This window comes from Tyto alba, unplaced genomic scaffold (assembly GCF_018691265.1).
Source record: "Tyto alba isolate M040663 unplaced genomic scaffold, T.alba_DEE_v4.0 Super-Scaffold_1000006, whole genome shotgun sequence".
Lineage (NCBI taxonomy): Eukaryota > Metazoa > Chordata > Aves > Strigiformes > Tytonidae > Tyto > Tyto alba.
This window is the reverse complement of record NW_024881272.1, coordinates 21,823,448-21,839,858: the sequence shown is the minus strand read 5'-3', so window position 1 is coordinate 21,839,858 and position 16,411 is coordinate 21,823,448. Positions and strand designations below refer to the sequence as shown.

At 38.3% G+C, this 16,411-nt stretch overlaps 1 protein-coding gene across 5 annotated transcripts in view; it reads right to left on the bottom strand.

The window, feature by feature from the left end:
* ADGRL4 (adhesion G protein-coupled receptor L4) overlaps window positions 1-16,411 on the bottom strand; it is a 135,329-nt gene that overhangs the window by 36,606 nt on the left and 82,312 nt on the right. For all 5 annotated transcript variants that reach the window (XM_033000722.2, XM_033000725.2, XM_033000727.2 and 2 more), the window contains one exon: window positions 1,273-1,425. In XM_033000722.2, coding sequence (XP_032856613.2) covers window positions 1,273-1,425 — 153 coding nt within the window. The remainder of the gene's footprint in view (window positions 1-1,272; window positions 1,426-16,411) is intronic.

Below are 16,411 nucleotides of genomic sequence, written 5' to 3'. Positions count from 1 at the left end.
CTCAGCTCCTCCCAAATATGGATTTGCAAAAAGAAGAAGAGTGGTAAACTAACCACCATTAGAGGATAAAAAAAGCTCAGTTTGCCCAGTAAAGAGGGAAAAAAAAAAAAAGAAAAGAAATTAGCAAGATGATGGTAAAAGACTAAAGTGACACAAGAACAGTCAGAGAAATAACTTTGAAGACAAAAGTTTTGAAGTTAAGGAAATGTCATAACATAAAAATCAAAGCCTGGACCAGAAATGACAAGAATATTTACAGCTCAATGTGCTAACAGTCTCAATCCCAGCTAATTTAAGAACAATTCATAGCGGCTGGATAAAGCAGAGCTCTTTTAGATGGATGTGAGCAATGGGCAAGAAATGTTGATTAGATCACTTTCTGGCTTAATATGCAGCCATTCTGCTGATATTAAGAGCAGTAAGAAGAGAGGTTGTCAGCACTTACGAGCTCACAGGAGACATATCTAGAATGAGACACAGTCAGCATAAAGGTGTAAAGGGCAATAGATTTATTTCTCATTTTCCCATTCCCTGAGGACAGTGGCAAAGTAGAGAGAAAATTACCAGGAGTTTGAAAAAAGAGAAGTAGTTACAGATCTTCCATTCAAAAGGAAATCCTAAAGGATTGCATAGTTGTTCAGAAATAACATTTTTCCAGAGAACTTTTCCTCCCCTATAATTTTGAATATGTTCCATACAACTGCTACAGAAACAGAGGCTGATGGATGGCACAGGCTGTAGGATAACTGCTGATCTCTCTAGCTGCTTTTGATCAGACTTGAAGAATTACCAAAGACATCCCAACCAAAGGCCCCAAACAAAAGATATTCAGAGCATAGTAGGTCAAATGTATTGGCAATTCTGTTGGTCCAGAACAACCTGAATGCAGAATACTTTGTCACTCTGCTTTGTTTTAAGGATATGACCACTTCTCTCATGGATCAGTGAAAAACTGGAATAAATACATGGACTAGGGATTTCTCTGTAACCTTAACTATATATTAATTGTCTAAAACTGTGACATGTGGATTAAAAATATCGCAGAGTCAAGATTGAAGTATTACTGAAAGCAATGGCAGCTGCTGTGTTATGGGTGAGAAATGTTGGCCTGAACTGGAATATTAAGTCTGTACCAGTCTAAATTGTGGGAATTTTATATCCAGACTCCAAACTTCACAAACCTGAAAGCATTTTGCTAGATTTCTGTAATTAACAGAAACAATAAAGGAAGAGTGACAATGTAAAGTTAGCTGGCAGACATTAATAACTTACCCACGCAGGAGGTTCCATCATTAGGTACAAAAGTTTGTTGACCATTGCTAGATTTGAAACCAGGCACACACATGCAGAAATAACTTCCCACAGTGTTTGTGCAATTGGCATGCTCTCCACAAGGCTGAGTAGCATTTTCACATTCATTATCATCTGTCAAGACATAAATTATGGAGAAATATATTTGCATTTGCTGACTGAAGAAAACAGTAAAGTAAAAGCTTAATTTGGCCTCTGGTATTTTATTTATATAAGTTTTGAATGCTGGAGCTGGCACTCTTGGTGTTTGTCTACATGGTTTTCCCATTGCCAAGGATGTAATCAGGTGTTCAGCAGCACCCTTCTGCCCTCATCCTGCATGAGTCAACAAATGAGAAAACCAGCAGGATACTGAAGTGAATGCTTGATTGGATATTCACTTTGGAATAAAGAATTGAGATGAGTACGTGTTTTGCTATGGTTGTATTTGATAAAATTTTTTGCCACCCAAAAATCTACAGGTAGTCACCCCAAAGATACAACTGGGAATTTAGAATCAGAAAACAGAGCTCAAAAGGATATCAAGAAGCCACCTACTTCGTTCCCTTACACCAAAGCAGGATCAATATACCTAAACTGACAGTTTTGTTTTTTGTTTTTTTTTTTTTTTTTTTTCTGGCCTGTTTTGAAGACATTCTGTGATATTTCTCAGGAGTCCTATACAACAAACTTACAAAGTTTGTCCTACTAACTGACTTGAATCTTCAAGTATATTATTTTTCCTTAGTTATTCCAAAGATCTTAATAAACAAATGAGTAAGAATCATGGCTTGATCTTTGCCTCTTAGCAGTTGCTGTGCAAGTCATCATTTCTGTACCTGGAAACGTACATGATCTATTTTACAGGGCTAATTCCATGCCTTCAGTAGTACAAGAAAATGGAACTCTATACACAAGTTTTAAGACTACTTCATCTCTGCAGAGACTCTGCATGTGCTATCGTTGTGAGCATGGGGATCCAGCTAGCTTGATCAAAGGTCACATGAAATCATAAGCTCATGTTTTGGACTGTATAGTTGATCTTCTGCAATGACTCAATAAAATTGTTTCCTCTCTGGAATATTCCAAGGTCCCTGTTGCTTATTAAATAATTTTCAAACTTGAGAAAAATCTCAAAATCTTCCTTATCCAGACACTCTACTTATCCAACTGAGAGTGACTGTCATAATACTGATAATTCCATCTTTCCAAATAGCCCATTTCTCCCAAAGCACTCAAAAACTCTGAAACAAACAAATCAATGAAACTCTCCCAAAGAAGATGAAACTCTGTGTGGAGTTCTCTATTTTCTACATAGTGAGAAAGGAAAAAGAGTTAAAGACTTCCTGAAATCTACTGGGATTTTGTTCCTGTTCTCAAGCAGAAGATACTCACAACATGATGAATGATGGGAAAGAATTCCAACAGGGAGAGAAATAACAATTTATTGAAGAAGAGGAATGAGTAAGGAGTGTGACAGGGAGAAGAAATATGATTTCAGAAGACACACCCAAGGATGAGTTTCAGAAAGGTGTTTCTGCTTTCCTGATGGTCAGTGTTTTCATAAGGTATTTACATACATAGCGTACAGCCAAGTGAAGTGTCCTGTGATGTAGGGCAGTAGCAAGATTAAATTACAACAAGAGCTGTAAAGAGTTGCAGGAATACATTTCTGCAACAAAATTTAGTCACAACCCCCAGCATAACCCTGGAACGGGCCATTTTTAAAATTTGAAGTCTGACGTGATTTTGAATGATATTCAGTTGACTCAGAGATGCAAATATCAATTCAGAACTGCAGCTTTCCTCAGGGGAATTTAGGTCAGCAGCATCAAATGGATTACACTCATTATAACTAAAATTGAATGTAATTTAATGAGGAATCCAAGTATAAAAGCACTTTGCCAACACACATCAACAATATTTATTCTACAACTTTGGTATTCATGAGAATACAGCAGAGAAGGTATATGATTTGGATCATAAGAATGCCAAAGTAAAACCAGATCAGTTTAAGTGGAATTATGATAGGGAAGAAAAAAATATGGTGTTGACCCAAGTTCAAAAGCAAAGCATGAGACTATGAAAAATCCAGTTTGGCATGTGGCTTTGCAGAGATCAGGCCCCTGGACACTTTACAAATCTTGGTAACAAGGTCCACTTCTTTAAATACCATTTGTGTCTGTTTGGCTCTTTTGCAATCTCAGTTTGCTCCCAGGCCCTGGTATTTCATGATGAAAGAAAATGGACTATGCTATTTTAGCTGCCAAGTAAAGTTGGTCTTGGGAAATTATTATAAATCCTAGAAAACAATATGTGTTGACTTTGGAAAGCTCATGGGATAGTCATGGAAGATGAGAAGCAGAAGGACACTGATGACTACAGGTTTTCATTGAAAGTAGAGGAATAACAGAGCTAAGGAGAGAAAAGCTACAAACTGCATGCAAGAACTTTTATTTTGGATTTGTTTTCTAGGATTTCAAATACAGTCCTCAAAATCCAGCAATATTACCTTTTTCAGGTGGTCCAAAAAGTTCATAAGCAATATAAAAATGACTCATGCAGTGATCATCAATAAATTCTTCATAATTATGACTAATTACATTTACTGGATTATTGGTGTTTTTCCACAATATTTAGGAAGTCTGCAAGGGGTTCAATGGTGACTATATTGCCATAGGAGTCTTGCTTATTGAGTGTGTCTAACAGATAATTTGAGAAATGGTTAGAACATTGAAGAAGAATAGCAGTAACTTACATTTCAAACACAAGAATTATTATTTTAAAAAGTTAAATTCATAAGGAGCTTTCCTTTCACGGTTCCCATGGTCTAATGTAATACTAAGCAGACCATGCTGGGGGATAATTTACTGGACCACATCCTGCTTCCATTGAAATTAATGGCATAAAAGACACTGACGTAAGTAGGCCCAGAGTGGTGCTTGTTATGGAAAACTACTGGGTTAATGAGAAAGGCAAGTGAGGAAGAAGTTTCAAAGGAAAAAAGGAGTTTCATATACAGTTTGACTAGATGTGTTTAATCTGTCTACTTTTACACAAAATACTTTACAAGATAACTATGACAAAATATTTTCTAGTTCTCTGTGTAAACAACTTGATTTTTTTTGTTGTTGTTTTTTTTTTTTTTTTTCCCCCAGACAGCACTTCAATGTGAAGCCCAGGGGCTAAAAGTAGTTTTCCAGATTTTACATAATTTACAATATTACTGGATTTGTGGTTTAAGGATGTCAGGAAAAAATAACAGGATGTATGGATGGAAAAATATTTTGCTTTTTTTTTTGTTTTCTTTTTAAGAAAATTTTCTGTCTATACAGAGACTATACTTTAAGTGACAGCAAGCATATAATCCACCTGCTTTGTTGATACCTAATTTAATTATGGTATGTGCATTCACTGCTGGCATAGATATAAATTGAACACTGCAGGCATTACTTCAAGAATGCATATTCCTTTAAAGATTCCTCCCCCCCCCCTTTTTTTTTTTCCCCTCCAGTAACTGATGAAAACTTTGGAGACTTTTAGAGATGAGACTGGCCAAATGACAAGGTTAATTACTGCGGCTAAATGGTAATGCTTCATCAAGTCTGTTTGATACACAAGACATTTCCTGAATAGCTGAACTGTCTTGAGAAATGACAGTTGGGGGCTGGCAGGGGGGAAGCAGGTTGTTGGCTGTGTTTTATATGGGGGCGTGGGGAGGTGGTCTTTTTTATGTGGCTTTGTTTGTTTGTTTTTTATTAACATCAGTTCTATGATATTTGGATTGCTCTGAAAATCTCATCATTAAAAATCACAATGTAAGGAAAGTTATAAATAGTTTCCTAGGAAATTTCTGTTAAATAACCCAAAGATAGGAGGATACAGGAATGTGTATGTACCTGAATACTGGTAGGATGCTTATATGATACAGCTGTAAAATAAAACTTATTCTCCCTTTTCACCTTAAAAATGCAGCTACCATGTATTTTACCATACATAAATGTAATTATGGTTATATGGAGTCAGCTACTAGCTCCATGTAATCATATCTCTATTAGTCTCTTGAAAATGTATAAGGATCTTCAAAAACATAAAATATCTGAAAAGTTCATATACCCCTTTCAAACTCCATTTTGAATTGAGAATGGTAATTCTTTATTGAAACTTCTTGTGTTCAGTAATATGAACCATTGGTTTAGGGTGGAGTAGTCCCACCAAGAAGTTTGGGCACTGATGGAAGTCTTCCTCTGTCACAGAGGGCAGTAAATTGGATCCAGTGCTTGAATAATCACTATTTTACATCAGGTAACATTGTTTGGAATTGTTAAGCAAAATGTGTATGAATTTTATTTAGCATTGATTTAATACATATTTTTTGTAAAGACCATTCAATTTTTAGAAACTCAAAAACATAGGAATACAAAATGGAAGAATTATTTGTGGATTTTAGGGCCATGATGCAGTTGGAAGCTAGAGGAATCTGATAAGATTTTTGGGAAAATAAGATAGAGGAAATTTCTTCTATCGTATTCATTTTATTTTCTAAACTGCAAGTTTTACCCTGTCATGTATCTTATTTTAATACTGGGTGGTTATAAGATTATAACCTACAATAGGAAAACACCAGCTATGAAATTACATAATTTGTTATTATTATGACAAACATGAGAAAAAGTTTTGAATTATCAGTTTTACATATAAGTTTTTGCAATGCTGTTTACATATTTTACATAAAAATGCCATGAGGTAAAGTCTTATGGCAGCAGATTTATCAAAACAGCTTTGAAGGATTTCCATTGCACTGGGCACATCTACATAGTAGACTTTATGATGTTATGATGAGATATAATGTGAAGAGTTAGTTTTGGTGTGAAACAGCGTATTGATGGACAATCACACAGAAGTTTTTCTTTTTTTCCTTTGTAAATTTTCAAGTAAACTGTTTTACCCTTCGCTTTGACAGACAAAGGAGGTTGAAATCACACAAGTTAAACAGAACTATTAGTGCATTTTCAGTCCCCACCAATCCATGCAAAATGAAATCTTTGTATTCTAGAATATGTTCTGGGCTCTCTATCATTGAATTAAATTGGTACCAGTCAGGCTGATGGCCTTTATTAATTGGTGAGTAATTTAATTGGAAAACTAACAATGTCGAGCATGAAGTTTGGTCACTGGTGATAGCTGCTTGTGGTGGGATGGCCCATGGCTGCAGGAGTTTACCACCTGGGAGCCCATCACATGGAAAGCCTGCCCTGGAGCTGCACAGCCTGTGAGCTCAGCCCTTGACTTCTATGTTCTTGGCTCTTCTGCAGAAGAGCTAGAATTCCCAAAGTCTTGGATGAAAATCTGCCAGTTAGACCTACATCTCCCAAGGATTTTTACTGGGGCCTTGCTACAGGCAGAACACCCGAGGCTCTTGTTCTTCCGCTTTGGCTGGGGCCGCAGTCCTGGCTCCCCACACAGGGTAATCTGTGTTGTGGCCAGGGCTCTTTGCCGGCTCTGACCTGGATAACAAGCCAGGCTGACCAGAGAGGCTTCCCTGGGTGGCAGAAATCTGGCATTGGGAGTGAACTTGACATTCCAGACAAGGATTTTAATGAATAAAGTACTCCTGACCAGCGCTTGAGTTTGATAATCTGAGTTTTCCCAAAGTCATGCCTGAAAAGCATAGGCATGATGAAGAGATTTTCACAATTTTAACGAATGTTTAATGTTACTAAGGACCATGAGCAGCTCATACTGAGGCCATTACTGTATACTACAACACATCCACATTCTATTCAGTGCATTGCCCAGATGACATAAAAAGAAGTAATTAAAACATCAACAATTAATTTTGCCCCAATCCAGGCCTTTTGAAACCAAGGTTGGAAGCCTCTGAGGCATGCTCTTCTATCAAGGACTGCAGTAGCAGCACAGGGCTGCGGACCAGTATCAGACACAGTAGTCTTAACAGTGGACAGCACTGGGTAGGAAGGAAACACAGCCAGAGTGGCTGGGGAATACATTGATTCATTGCATCCGGCTGTTCTCGTTTGACAGCAGCCTCTGCTGCCAAAGCTGCTATGGAGCCCCTGGGGGAAACTAAAACTACCCTTCCCTAGTGTAACCCTCATGGGAGAACAGTACTTGAAGTGCCTCACTTAACCCCTCAAAAGCAAGGAAATGAAAGACTTCCTGTAAAACAAATTCCAGTGCTACTCGCCCTGCTGTGCTTAGCTTGTCTGGAGGTCTCGGAACAGTGGGTGATCTTACATACATTACTTCTCTGCTGCAGGACTGTGTGTCTACAGCCATCACAGCCTGAGTTAAGAACAGCGATACCATTAACAACCTTGCTTTTCCTTTCTTGTGATTCGTTTCCATTAATGGTAATTTAACACAATTTGTTTATGATTCTCCAAAGATTCAGCATTCAAGTTTGGTCTAAATCAGCATGAAAGAGCAGATGCTTAGAAAAACCACGTGAGACTGCAGAACTGGGCTGGAAATCTCATTTAAATATGAATTGCTTTCATAATGGGCCCGATTCATCTTTGTCCTACACTGGGGCAGGGGACCATGCAGTTGCTGCATAGGAAATCTTGCCACTGCAAGAGCTGTCTTGCTAAAATTTCATAACTCTCTACCTCCTTGCAAGAGATTTTCACAGTGACTGCTAAGGATGTTTTTATAGCTTAGCAGGAGTTTTTAACTAGTTTGAACTTGAGGGCTCTGCAGCTAGCTAGACTCCTAAAAATTCTTAGGTCAGCAAACAAATATTTTCTCCCACATTCTTCTATGAGTATATGTAGCAATGATTTCAGATCAGTAGTTCTTTCTTGTCTGGCTGCACTAAAGAACCTCACAACAAAAAATTCCCTTAGTTCCAGTCTAAGGAACAGGGTAGAACAGTCTAAAAGAATAAGGAAAGGCATGTTCCTACATATTCAAAACACACTCAGGTTGAGTTTCAGAGAATGAACAGAGTTGGGAGAGGTTAATATACTATCTAAACTGCTTCCCTCACCTCTTGCTGGTATTTTCAGACATTACAAATTAAACATGAAAAGCATTTATTATTGGGTAAGTGCCAGTGATGAAATTGTCATTTGTTTAGCCACACAGAACAACCTGCCTTTTCAACACTTGAAGTATCAGAAAAAGAAAATCTATAATTTGTGATCACTCATATATGAAGAATAAGGTGAGGGGGGGAATCTTTAAGAGTGCTAGTCCTTGACTAGAAACGAACCATTTACACAGACAAACATCTGCAGGAATTTGAGAACAAAAATGATCAGGGTGCTCAGAGGGAAAGGTGGGAAATAAATAGCTGTTGAGTGGCCCTGTCCCACTTTTTCCCCACCACTGTCTTCCCTCCTCTGAAGAGCAGGGGTCTATGTGCACTGCAGGCAGCAGCAATGCACCCCCACAGCTCCCCCCGAAAGGAGACCTTAGACCAGCACTGGCCAGCAGAGACTCAGCAAGAAAGATTCAGAGCTGTGCAGCTGCAAGTGGGGAGCTTCAGTTTGGGTGTCCAAACTCCAGATTAGTTATTTATTGTCTGACTGACACCCCTTCCCTGACTGAGTCATAAGAGGAAGACCTGGGAGTGCTATGAAGCTTCACCCCTTTATTACAGGCAAAACTCAGAGCTGGTCAGGCATCCCCTGCTGATGTGATGAGCAGAGTCCCAGGGTACCTGTCAGGGGTGTGGGTGAAGAGCACAACCCACATTACAGCTCAGTCACAAGAGACAGGGAGCTGCCACTCACTCTTCAGGGAAGCAGACCATAACACCTGTGGAGCACTTCAGGCTCCCCTTATGCTTTCCTCCTAGGAATGTGGCATTAATTCACCAGCTGAGAACCTGGCCTGATGAGCTGTTAAAATGCAAAGCCAAGTGAATAGAGAGACTGTAGCAGGAGTAATGTCAGAGACAGTAAAATGGAAAAAAAAAAAAAAACCATGAAGATGGTCTGCTGGAGTGCTCAGATTGGTTTTGGAGGTGAGGAGCGATGACTGGATGAATCCTCTGCAAAACTGGATTATAGACACTGAATGGGAAGGGGTAAAACAATAATTCCATTTTCAGTTCCAGTCACATGCAGCTTCCGGTTAGCCATACTGTGAACTCAAACAGCCCAAGGCTCCCATCTGACAGGATGTGAACAAGTGAGATGTCACTGCTCAAATATAAACATTTTTTGTCCCAAGCAAGAGATGAGACAGAAGAAAAACAGCTTAGCAAACAGTTTGATTAAGGGGGAAGAAAAACTTCCAGGCAGCAGTTTCTCAAATTTCAAAACAAAAAGAGAAATATATTTATTCAGAAAACACAGCCGGGAAATGCATTACCACTTTACAGCTTATATATGAAAACCACTGTGGCGCCATTGTGGTATGGGAAAGCAAGATGTGAAAAAGAGGGTGAGAGACAATGTGGCTTGAATGAGGCACAGGAACATTAAGCATTATCTGATGAGCTTTATTGAACTTGATACAAGCATGCAGCAAAGACTGTGATAAGAAATAGCACCTTTCTCTGTCAGGATATGAACTTATCCTTCAGTCACACAGGTGCTCGCAGGGGATTGCTGCTGTGCTTGCTACTCTGGGAGCCCTCTGCAAAACACAGTGGGAAATTTCCAATGTTTAACGTCAGTGAATCTGTGAGGCATGCAAGTTCATTGCACAGATGACGTGGTGGTGGACACAAATAAGAAAGTACATGGCGCGCTCTAATGATTTATAAAGTAACTATTCAGGAATAGAGCTGGTTATATGTTAAAGGCACTTTTAATTGGAGTTGATGGGAATCATTGACTGTCATTTTGTTTGGGGTGTTTTATAATATACAGTTGGGAGTTAGAAATTAAGATCCAGTTGCTGAGTTCCTCCCTAGAGTGGGCAGACAACTGTGTTTGAATTAAAGGGCAAACTCAGGTTCATCTCTGATTCTGAAGAAGGCTTTTCCCTCAGCTGACCTGCTCCATCACTCCTTCCTGTGGCAGGCTCTGCAATCGCAGGACTCCCTCTGCGTTTTTCTGAGTGAACAGAACAACATGCTCATGTTTGGTTTAAATGTGTGAAAAGTCTGTTTCCATAACAGGGCCTGACTTCAAAGTCATTAATTTCGAAGGGGGGCTCCCATTAACCTACATCTTTGCTTTTATAGAAGCAAATGGATTAAACCTGCCAAGAGCAGAACTTGAGAATGAAGACCACAGTACTCTTCCTTTCCTCACCCCACACAGATCTAATTACCAAGATCCAAACTCAACATCCTGGCAGACACCCTGTGGCAAGATTACTACTCAAGGATTAAACAGAATGTAATTGAAAGACATCATATTTCTTGGTTTGCCTCCTTCAAAAGCATGGAATTAAAACAAGGTGAAGTGCAGCTGAATGGGAATATGTGGGATTCAAACTGCCAGCAGTGTGCAGGTGTCAATGTTTTTCTGAATGTTACCAGCAGAAGTGTTTTAGAAACTTCCTTGTTATTAAATTACATCATTCCCAATCGATCTTTCACTTCTGTTGCTAACTTGTTTGTTTTCACTGAAACTCATCCTTTAACTGGAAAGTAAAACAACACACTCACAATCAGAATATTTTTGCTCAAAGGAAAGCAAGCAGCACAGCAGTCCTTTACTGAGAGGGAATTGCCAGTAGATAACTGTGTCCTCCTGAAGAGCTGAATGGGCAGCCCAAGTAGAAGGTCTGTTTCAACACTGCAAATAGAACTGTATTTAAAAAAACAAAACAAAACAAAAACCCCACAAAACCGAAACACCCTATAGCCAGACAATATCTGCATTGTAATTTCTTGAATACTTCCCATTGCATTTTCCATTTACCATAATACTGGCATAGAGCTGTCACCATGAATATAGGTGTATCAGAATGTGAGGCGGAAATCTTGATTACATTGGTTTAACCCTTTCTTCACTTTATATAAAAAAAGTCACAATTTATTTATGCTGTGTACACATATCCCTCCAATAGTCCAGTAGCCACTGTATAATAGCATTCATGAAAATAAGACTCAAAATTGTCGTTCAGTGCCCAGTGCACCTGGTTCCTGTTATTCTCAACACTAATTTCTGAAATTTCTGTTTGCAGAAGTTTCTGAACCAAAATAAAAAAACCTCAGTATGGCACATTCTGGTACTTGTCCAAATCCAAACTTTCTTTTGCATATTATATCAGAATCTACAAACTGTCCTCTTGTAGAGGAAATAGTTCCCCAGTAGCTGCACAGAGATTGCACACTACCATGCAACAGATCTTGGGATCCATCTGAACTGCATCCAACAGATGCTAAATGCATTTAAAGAAAGGCAATATAACCGTATCAGGATTACTCTGTCCTTATCTAATCCTCAACAGCCACTAGAAGGATGTCTCCTACAGCCAGTTATGCAAGGGTCATCATTCAGACCTTGTGATCTCTCTGGTTTCTTCAACAATACCCCATCTAATGGCAAGTGAAACACAAGGCTGGAAATCATGATGAACAGGAGTTCCTAGGTCTCACATTTCCAGACTACCTTCCTGGCCCTGAGGAGATAAGTGGTAAATGTAAATGGACAGAGTTTTAGCAGCATTTTTGGAAGGGAAAAGAAAACCAGAACTTTATTGAAAAGGTTTTTGCTAAATCATGATATAACATGATTTAAGAACTTTAGTAGGAAGTCTTTATTTGGGCAAAAAGGACAGATCCATATGTAGAAAGAACAATCAGGCTCATCAGTGTTTAACTAGAAGTCTTCATGCTTTTGAATCTGCTACTTAAAAATAGGTGGTACATTATGAAGTGCAGGTGCAGTTGTACTACGTTATCTTCAATACATTTTGTCCTTTGAAAAATAATTTGCTGTAACTAATCTGAAACAGTATTAAAAACATTTCTTGCTTTCAGCTTTGAGATCTGTATTATGTTCCATTTTGGATTTAAAAAGCAGAATACAATAAAAGTGGTGGTAAAATTGCTTTGAGAGAAGTAATAGCTCAAATAACATGGAAGACCATAAAACAGTGACTACAGAAGCTATTTTTTTTCCATTGTGGAACAGTATTCATTGATTTCTGAAACCACAGGCTAATTATGCTCTGTGTGGACAAAGTACTTTAAGGAGTCTAGTCTGGGCATCAGAGACATTGAGTTCATGATGTACTTTTGTCAAACCCAAGTTACAGTACTCAAGACCAGAGCAGCTTGATGAAATTTGATTGCCATTACTATTCAGGAGGTTAGATAAGGTGACCTAATGCTAGACTATGAGATGCATGGAAATATATTGCTCTAAATTAATATTAAGGTTAGATCATTAGAAGAAGATAACGTCAGTTGCAAATAATAGATTAAAAATATATATATTTATTTTATTTTTAAGGGCAATATTGTTTCATTCTTGTCAAAAATTACATGTGAACTACACATCTTCTACAGTGGCCCACATAGCTTTCATGTGGATTGGTGACTTTTATATTAGCTTGATTTGTAAGTTATTCCATTTAAATGCTCTGGAATTCAATATCTTCACTACTGGGTAATAGACTAATTCACAAAAGGAGATAATTTCAATCTATAACTGGGAAAAGCCATTAATTACTGGAAAACATCCAGTCCCTAAACCTGAAGATATTAAATATGGTCTGGCAAGGAGGAGACAATTAGACTGAGGAATTCTACCCTGAGGGAAAACATGCCAGCATTACTTCAGCCAGACTAATGACTTCACCAATAACCACTGAAGTATTTCCAGCTACTGTCAGTGCTATAAGTATTTAACTCCATGGTGAAAATATCTTAACTACTGACAGTGATATTCTCAGACTGACCCCAGCAGACAATTTCTGATAACAAAAGTCACTATAAAATCATATGGTGCTTGGTGCCATTCCTCCCCCCCCTATTCCCCCCCTTCCCCTCTTTTTTCTTTTCATTCTGATATGAATTAAAGCTAAACTCAATGATGCAAGTGGAATTAGAGGTTATAAAACTGAGGAGATTGGTCTATGGTACTGCTCAGGCTCAGTTAAAGGGTTGCACATTTTTGGGTAATCGTAGTCATTTTACCATATAATAGCCAGATATCATCTTAGTGGAATTTGCTCATTTGAAAAGTATATAGCCCTCCTCCTTTCTGGAGCAACCTTTTAAAAACCCAGACTGCTCTAAAGGCCAGATTTCCTCTTTCATCTCTCCCTCCTGAGCCCTATAGATTTGAAATAATGGAGCCCATGGACTCCTCATGCCAAATGGTCTTGATAGAAAACTTTTTCTGGACTTTTCTAAGGCATAAAAATCTGAAAAACTTTAGCTCTATGTCAAATGACAGAATGAGTTAACCTGCTCAGGTTCCTTAATTGATTTTGAATGCAATGGAAGTATATAGCATCTTAATTCAATCTGAAGTGACTTTTCCCTTGCTGACTACACCAACTCTGCTCTTCAGTAGTTATTACATACTAGGTTGAAATATTCTGTTCATTCATAATCACCATTGTCTACATAACTTTTTCATGTTCTAGTGAAGGTGTTTATTTGAAGATGCAGGGGCTAAGGACTTTATTATCTCCAAGATATGAAAGACATTTAGTGGGCAAAAATATGAAGGTTCCATTGAAAACATACCTACTGTTTAGACAGAAGTAATACTTATAACAGGGAATAATATTAAAACATGGCACAAGTCAGAACTGAAAACACTTTCAAGTTTGCCTACCATAATACAACCTGCCACAAAAAGTGTTATTATGTGTATTTTATGCCTGAGAACAGTGAAAGGCAGGAGGGTGTAGATATGTTGTATAACACTGTGTATCTTTCGGCAACCAGAGATATTCCTGTACGCCACAATGGAGGGCTGCGCTGAGCTCAGAGGCAGGTCATACTGCAAGAAGCTAGTGCCGCTCACTAGCCAGGCTAATCAGCCCTTTAAACACAGTCTCTAGGTTAGTCTGGACATAGCACTGTGCTGCACAGCCACACTGCTTACTATTGCTTGATTTGGTTTATCCAGTACTGCACTGTGTCAGCTCAGCAGACACTTGGAGTCCCAATTACAAAACACAGAAAACACTGCTGCCACTGATTAAAGTGAGGGGTATAATTTACATACTAAGAGGGCAGAAGCCATAGAAAAGGGGAATTGTCATAAGGTACTGAATAAATGCATGTAAAACAGCAGATTTCCACAGACTGCTATGCTGGAGATCTGTCAAAGAGGAAAGCACTGCAGAAACCTTCACTAGTATTTTTTCTAAGTATTACTCATCTGAAAAAGTCTCAATTGGAAATGCTAAATACTTGTTTCCCAAGCAAATCACTCAAAATGAAAAATAAAAAAAAATGTAGCTTCCTTTCATTTATTGAAATAAACCTCTCAAAGTAAGTGCCTAAATCTAAGTTCAAACAAACATAATCAAGATAAATATCTTGATTATCAAATAGACTGAACTTGTAGAGGCATTGGGTAGGTTTCTACAGTTTAAGTATCCCTGAAAATTGGGCCATTTATTAGATATGTGGAGAAGCTTTGCAAGCTTCATTTTTTTTTTTTTGAAGTGTTGGACAAGAAACTGGTTTAGCAGAAAGCAACAGTAGAGACTGTTACTTTATTTTTAATCCAGAAGAACTATTACATCATATATCAAATGTTTTCTTCATTAAGAGTCATTGCCTTTTGTCCCCTGTGCCTGCCTCTGGACGTACCAGCACAGGCAGTCCTATAGGATATCCTTAGTTTTGCTCCAAAAGTCCTAGCTTAGTCAAGATACTGAAGATCCCAGATTAGTTTGTTGGGAAAGCTTCTCTATGCTTGGTTTTGTTGCAAACTTTATGTTACAGTAAGCATTAAACATTTCTTTTGTTTATTCTGTCAAGTGGAGTAGGTTTACATCTCAAATCTAAATACAAACTGGACAGAGAAGTAGTGTTTAAAAGACATTTCTTTTCACATGGTTAAGTTGTTAAATATGAAAATACCAGTTTAGAGCTTAAATTCTTATTCCAGCTGCCTTGGCTCCAGGTCAGGAACGATAAAGTCAACCTCCAGGATCTCCTTCATAGGCCCACTGAAAGATCTGGGATAGGGGACAGCTGGAGCTGGGGAAAAGAACATGTTGAGGATTGGACAGCAGCATACACTGTTGCAAAAAAGGTAATGCTGTGCTTTGGAAAGGCTGACGTTTTACAGAGGGCTGACTATTGTTCAGAGTAGGGCTTTACCAGTCCTCAAATCCACCCAGAATTTGAAAGGGTATTCTGTTCTTAACTGGAAACATCCATACTGCATCTGGTAGAGCCAAGTGGCAGTCACCCTGTGAGTTAAGGCCCAAGAAAGAAGGAAAAGTTGTTTTCTAAGCAGGTCCAATTTTAGGCCATTAAACTCCAAGATAATAATAGGTTTATTGAGGAGCAACAAATTTTAGAACTTTACTCAGTGTCTGTTTTAGCCAAAGGCTGCACTGTTGTGTTATTTTATGTTTAAACATATTCTACTCTGACAAGCCACTGAAGTCTTTAAAGTCTTCTCATCTTTATTGCAGGCAGTATGTTGATCTCAATGCCAGAAAAGGTCAACACAAGAACTTCAGAATTAGACTTGTTTACATCCAGTATACAATACAAATAAATGAATGTGGCAAGGACATCCCAGGCAGATTAAATAAGGCCATGTTTTTCTAGTTCTACTCAAAATGTTTTTGTTTTTGCTAGCCATTGTGGATTCAATGACATTGTTTGCAATGAAATTCACTTATTGAAGCGCTTTTTTCCCCTCAAAATGTTTCATCAATCATAGCCCAGAAGGGCTCTGTCATAGGGTAATTGCAATTTGGCGTACCAACAAAGAGCATCCAAACGTCCTCAGCTTCCTTATCTATACAATGGGCAGGAATGACAGCCATTTTATTAGCTGAGATATTGTTACCCCCATCAGATAAAACAGTGTGGTTTATTGCTTTGATGTTTTCTGTCACCATAGCAGAGCTGTCATTTTCAACTGCATGTTTAAAGAACTGCTGTGGTGGCAGCTTATGTTCCTTCACAATAACACTGCCTGTAAACATCTCAGAGAGGCAAGGGGTATATTAATTGCACTTTATCAGAAAGAGATGGGAA